This window comes from Psammomys obesus, unplaced genomic scaffold (assembly GCF_907164565.1).
Source record: "Psammomys obesus unplaced genomic scaffold, mPsaObe1.curated_primary_1811, whole genome shotgun sequence".
Classification (NCBI taxonomy): domain Eukaryota; kingdom Metazoa; phylum Chordata; class Mammalia; order Rodentia; family Muridae; genus Psammomys; species Psammomys obesus.
In genome coordinates this window covers 2,350,501-2,355,835 of record NW_026593947.1, presented here as the reverse complement: position 1 = coordinate 2,355,835, position 5,335 = coordinate 2,350,501, and the positions used below count along the sequence as shown (strand labels likewise).

Here is a 5,335-nt window from a genome sequence, read left to right as displayed (position 1 = left end):
TGTTCCAAGGAGGCGTCAGAGGGCAGTACAGTGTGGACATAGGGCAAACCCACAAAGCCAGTGGCCAACACCCCACCTCCTCCTCGCTGCTTAATGGGTTCCCCAAATTCTGTGTGATAAACAATGGTTAGTTATAAGATCAGGGGGGCTGTTAATGTATAAAACAAACAAAACCAAAAGGTAATCGTTACCATGTTCCTCTGAGACTGCGGATTCAAACAGACTGTTTAGCTTTGGTAAGACTGGCTTTATGACATGTATCTAAAAACAAGAGCAGAGAATCTCATGAAAAATCACACATAACATCTCTACAGCCTCAGGGAGAGGCTCCTGCTGACACACCTGTGGCCCTTGCTCCCACGTCAACACAGGTGTCAGGGGCCTGCTTCCCAGGCCTGACTCTCAGCAGGCAAAGCGGAGGAGACAGTCTACCTCCCCGTTACTGTGCCCTGAGGATTCCTCGGGGAATATCCGAGCTCTGCGATCCTTGACTGACCCAGGAAACGAGCTGGAGGTTAAAACACGGAGTGCAAAGAAGCACTCACTCCCCCAGTTCCTGCCATTGCCGGGGTCTCACACTGGGAGCAGGGCGTACTCAGAGCTCAGTGCTCCTGCGACTCCTAGGCCATGCTGTGACACCTCAGCCAGAGTTTGGCTCACATATTTCAGAATAACTTTCAATCTAAGTTTCTGAAGTAAACAAGGAGAGCCTTTCAGGCCAGCCGACATAGCAACCTGGAAGCTTAACTGACTTTAGAAAGACATCGTATTTCCCAGGCTGCACCTCTATGCTCAGCACAGCGCGAGGTTTGCTGATGCGGCCCGATACCAGCCTCGCCCTGACTCCGTGCATGGCTGGCTCTTGGCTGCAGCTCACAGACAGAAACACACGCAGGAACCCTTACACACAGGAACCTCACAGATGGAGACTGTCCCAGCGGAGGAGCCTCACAGTGGGGCACATTCAGGCAGGACCCTCCAGGACCCGTCCGACACACCGGGACCCTTACCAAGAGACCTTCAGTCTAGGACTCTCTACGCCAGGACAGCTGCACAGGTGACACCTGGAAACTTGCCCAGAATTCACACTCAGGCCTAATGAACTAAATCTGAAAGAATGGGGCAGGCCCAGTGATTTACACTTGGTGGATGATGGACACGCCACAAACGTGACAGCTGGAGAATGCCACACGAATGCACTGAAAGCCTTCTTTACTTTCCCGAAAAAATTTACACACTATCTTAAATTGTACTTATGCCAGAAAGCCACGGATCTGGCCATGTTTACGTGGCCAGCCTTCCCGTAAAGGCCTGGAAAAGGCCCTGGACTGGAGGAGTCAAGAACACAGGAGAGCACGCACCTGGTTTCCTTCAAGAACTTCCATGATCAAGATATAGTTTTCCCAAAACTTTAGAAGCTCATCTTTTTTCTTCACAGACCACCAAAATAGGCTTGGACCTAACAGAATTTTGAAAGGGAGAAAAAAAAAAATCAGCTCTTCCTTTGCCTATGCTGTTAAGCCCTTCCTAACAGCAGCTCGAAACTAACTCTTAGTGTCAAACAGCGCGACAACTAACCATGGCGGAACCTACTTAGGAGCCTCGAAAACGCAAAAAGAAACTCGGCTTAACTTCAGTTTGTTAGATCTTGTTGTTTGCTTTTTGGCTACTCTGAGTTTGAATTTTCGTTTTTGCTTATTTGGGTTGACAGTTTTTTGAGGCAGGATCTCTCAGGCTAGCTTAGAAATTGCTACGTAACCAGAGGTGACTGAACTCCAGAGCCCCCCACCTCTGCTGTCAGGCCACGGATCACCGTGCCTAACCTTGCTTTGTTTCCTTGAGATTACTGTCGTGGAATTTGGGGTAAGAATGACAGGTTTCTTCCCCAAGACTCTACAGTAAAGGACTTCACAGAGATTAAATCCCAACAAAAACAAAAGTAACCCAGGAACATGCAAAGCAATAAAATTTAGAATTTGAAAATCTGAGCTGACTTTAGGGGAAATGAATAAAGTGGAGGTGACACGGAGAATGGCAAGAAGCGATGTGATCTGCCTTGAACTCCCCTCCCTAAAAACTGAGAGATGTGGCATCAAGTTCCCACTAGGGGTAGAGGACGGACGCGGGCTGCGCCACGGAGGGCTGTGCTCCCTGAGGTCAGAGTGGGTGCGGTGGAAAATTAAGGGAGCTGTCCCAAACGGTCTGAAAATTAAAATCCGATAATAGAAATCAGAAACTCAGGGACAAGACTGGAAACCAAAGACCTAAACCAGTGAGTGAAGAAAAAGACAAAGTTCTGGAAAATCCACGGGAGAAGGAAGCCTTGGAGTTGTGTTGGTTTTTCTCCGTGTGAAACAAGCCAGAGTCACCGGGAAGAGGGAGCTTCAACTAAGACTCTCCTCTCTCAGACTGGCCTGCCAGCAAGTCTCAGGGGTGTTGTCTTGATTCATGGTTGACATGAGAGGCCTCACTTCTCTGTGAGTCATGTCACCCCGGGAAGGTGGTCCTAGACTGTATGAGAAAGCAGGCTGAGCAAGCAATAAACTCCTCCATGGCCTCTGCATCAGTGCCTTTCTCCAGGCTCCTGCTCTGACCTCCTCAGAGATGGACGTGAGACCTGAGAGCTGGAATAAACCCGTTCTCAGCAAGTTGCTTTTGTCATGGTGTCTATCCCAGCAATAGCAAAGTAACTAAGACAGAGGGATAAGTGCAGGAGGGTCCAAGTCAAGAAGAGAGAGGAAAGAGAAAGCAAAGAAGGAAATCAACACTGAGGTAACTCAAGAAAACTTCCCAGAATCAAAAGCCATTGATTTCCAGAGTGTGTAAGCACACTAAGTGGATGAAATAGGAGGTTCCAGGATGCCAGGGCCCTAAACCCCAGGAACCCCATGGAGAAGTCACAGACCACCCTTGGGCAGGATTCAGAATCATCACAAGTCCTGAAGAGGAGCAGCAGATCTCCAGGTTTTCAATGCGCAGCTGGACGGACAGACACCTTTAAAATGTGGATGAAAACGTCTCTCCCAGCTGGAAGTCACACCTGAGCAAACTTTCAATCAAGTTGTATGGACAAAATCAAGGCATTTAGACAATCTTAGCTCTGCTTCGAAATCAGGAAGCCACAAAAGGGCATTTCTGCCAAGAAAGGAAACTACGAAAAGCCCACAAACCCCTGACTGATGGGACCATTAGAGAGCACACCTCCAAAGTACAGGAAGTGTCTCCAAGAGAAAAGACACACAAGCTGCTCACCATGTTTGGTGGGGCATGGAGGAGGGGATGTTCTCAAAGGTTCTTAAAATGTGGCCCTCGTAGGGAGCAATTAAAGGCCCAGAGCTGGCAGAGTGAACATCTTAGAATTCCTGGAAACTGTAAGAAGCCACCAGCTCCTTTTCTGGCTTCCTGAGTGCTGGTCCTGAAGACCCGGGCTGGTGACAGGCCGAAGAGGTCTAAGGGACAGAAGGACCCATCCATGCCCGGGTCTACAGAACACTCACTGGTGAACACTACCTGCCTCTGAAAAGGGGCCAAAGCAGGTGCCCTGGTCCCTGCCCTGACCACCCCTGGGAAAGCAGGCTGAGCAAGCAATAAACTCCTCCATGGCCACAGAAAACCCCGCCTGGAGCTGCACCTTTAGGAGTCTGCTGCTAGGAAAAGGCAAGAAACCAATGAACTCCTGTCGGATCTCCACCCCCCCCCAAGACAAAGCTGGGGTGGGCTTCAGAAGGGGTGTTTGTGTGCGCAAGACCACTCTCCGACCTGCAACAGGCACTGAGCACGTGTGGCTGTTCTCTAGGAACAGGGCAGAAGCTACATGCTCCTGGAGAGGACACAGAGCCAGCGGGAAGGAGCAAAACCAGAGGCTCACGGGATGCACAAAAACCAACAACAGCAACCAACCAACTCAAAGCCACTTGTCAAGAACCTAAGGAGGTCAGGGCCCATCTCCAGGCAGAAGGCATTCTAAGAAATGAGAAAGCAACTCCAGGACTGAACAACAAACAGAACACTAAGGCAGACCCGGCATCCAGTTACTGGGCACGAGAACAACTCTTAGAGGGTGGAACAGGAAAGGTAAGCATCACGGAAGAACAGAGGGTCAGCTGGGAACCTCAGAAGACTAAAGGCTTTGCCTTGCTTTGTAAAGTTCAGATGGGGCTGGGAAGACGGCTCTGTGGGTGAAGGCACTTGCCGCCAGGCCTGAGCATCTGAGTTTCATCCTGGGGAAAGAGCAACCGCACAGATTTTTCTCAGACTCCCGACATGGGCACCACATTGTCCAAACGGAGGTGACAGGCGTGAAAACACACAGATATAAGGGAGCACCCGAGCGAAAAGCCAGCTGAGGAGGCAGAGGCAGGAGAGTGGGGATGAAGGCATGGCATCCCTGGCCAACCAGTCTAGCTGGACCCTCAGCTCCAGATTCGGAGACTCTGACTCAAAAAATGAAATGAAGAGTGATGGAGGAAAACACCTTCTGTTGGCTTCAGGCCTATACATACATTCCAGCGCACAAGCACACGAGCACGCGCGCGCAGACACACGGACACACATATACACTATGACTTAAGGTTCATGTTTAGAAAACACTAACTCCTAAAATTCCCGAAGGATATGTCAATAGAATAAAACTTAATTCTGTACAAGTTTCGACGTGAACTCGGTCACAGCACTTGGTTCAGTTTGCTAAGGATGTCATCCCTCCCTTTTTCTCCAGGATGCACCATGGAGCAGGCTTGCTCTCACAGCTCACGCTGCCAGACACGCAGTAGCCACCCCGTATCGGCTGCTCTCCTCCCAAGTGGAGGCAGAGGTCGGAGTAGCGGTGCCACAAGCAGGTGCCAAACCCCCTAAGGATGAGGTGGAGCCCCCTGAAGGCCGGTTTGGGGGGCAGAGCGGGGTTAAGGCAGAGAGACAGGCTGGAGAGAGAGATGGCTCCGGGCGCTTCCAGAAGGCTGGGGCTCGGTTCCCAGGGCGCAGGTGGCTAATAGCGCCCTTTAACGCTAGCTCAAGGGACTCCGACGCCCTCTCAGGCACCAGCACTCACGCGACGCACAGAAACGTTCACGGGCGCACACAGGTACACATCGTACACATCAGTAAACCTTTTTAGACAGAGACGAGCGGGTACCGTTCGTGTCCCGGGGGTCGCAGGTGCAGTCCTCCGCCAGCTCCGCTGACCCCTGCACAGCCTTCTGCAGCAGGTAGCGCGCGCGCTTACGGGTGAGCGCGTCCCGCGCGCAGCCCAGCCCGGCCTGGACGGTCCTCCAGAAGCGGCCGCGGAGGCGGGCGTCGGGGTCGGCGCGGCGCGCGCGCTCGGGCAGCAGCCTCTCGG

At 51.7% G+C, this 5,335-nt stretch overlaps 1 protein-coding gene across 1 annotated transcript in view; it reads right to left on the bottom strand.

Moving 5' to 3' along the window:
• Positions 1 to 5,335, bottom strand: part of Tarbp1 (TAR (HIV-1) RNA binding protein 1) — a 46,040-nt gene that overhangs the window by 35,524 nt on the left and 5,181 nt on the right. Inside the window, exons 2-4 of the mRNA XM_055617564.1 lie at positions 5,132 to 5,330; positions 1,362 to 1,459; positions 192 to 261 (exon numbers count right to left, since the gene is read on the bottom strand). Of these exons, the coding sequence (XP_055473539.1) occupies positions 192 to 261; positions 1,362 to 1,459; positions 5,132 to 5,330 (367 nt within the window). The remainder of the gene's footprint in view (positions 1 to 191; positions 262 to 1,361; positions 1,460 to 5,131; positions 5,331 to 5,335) is intronic.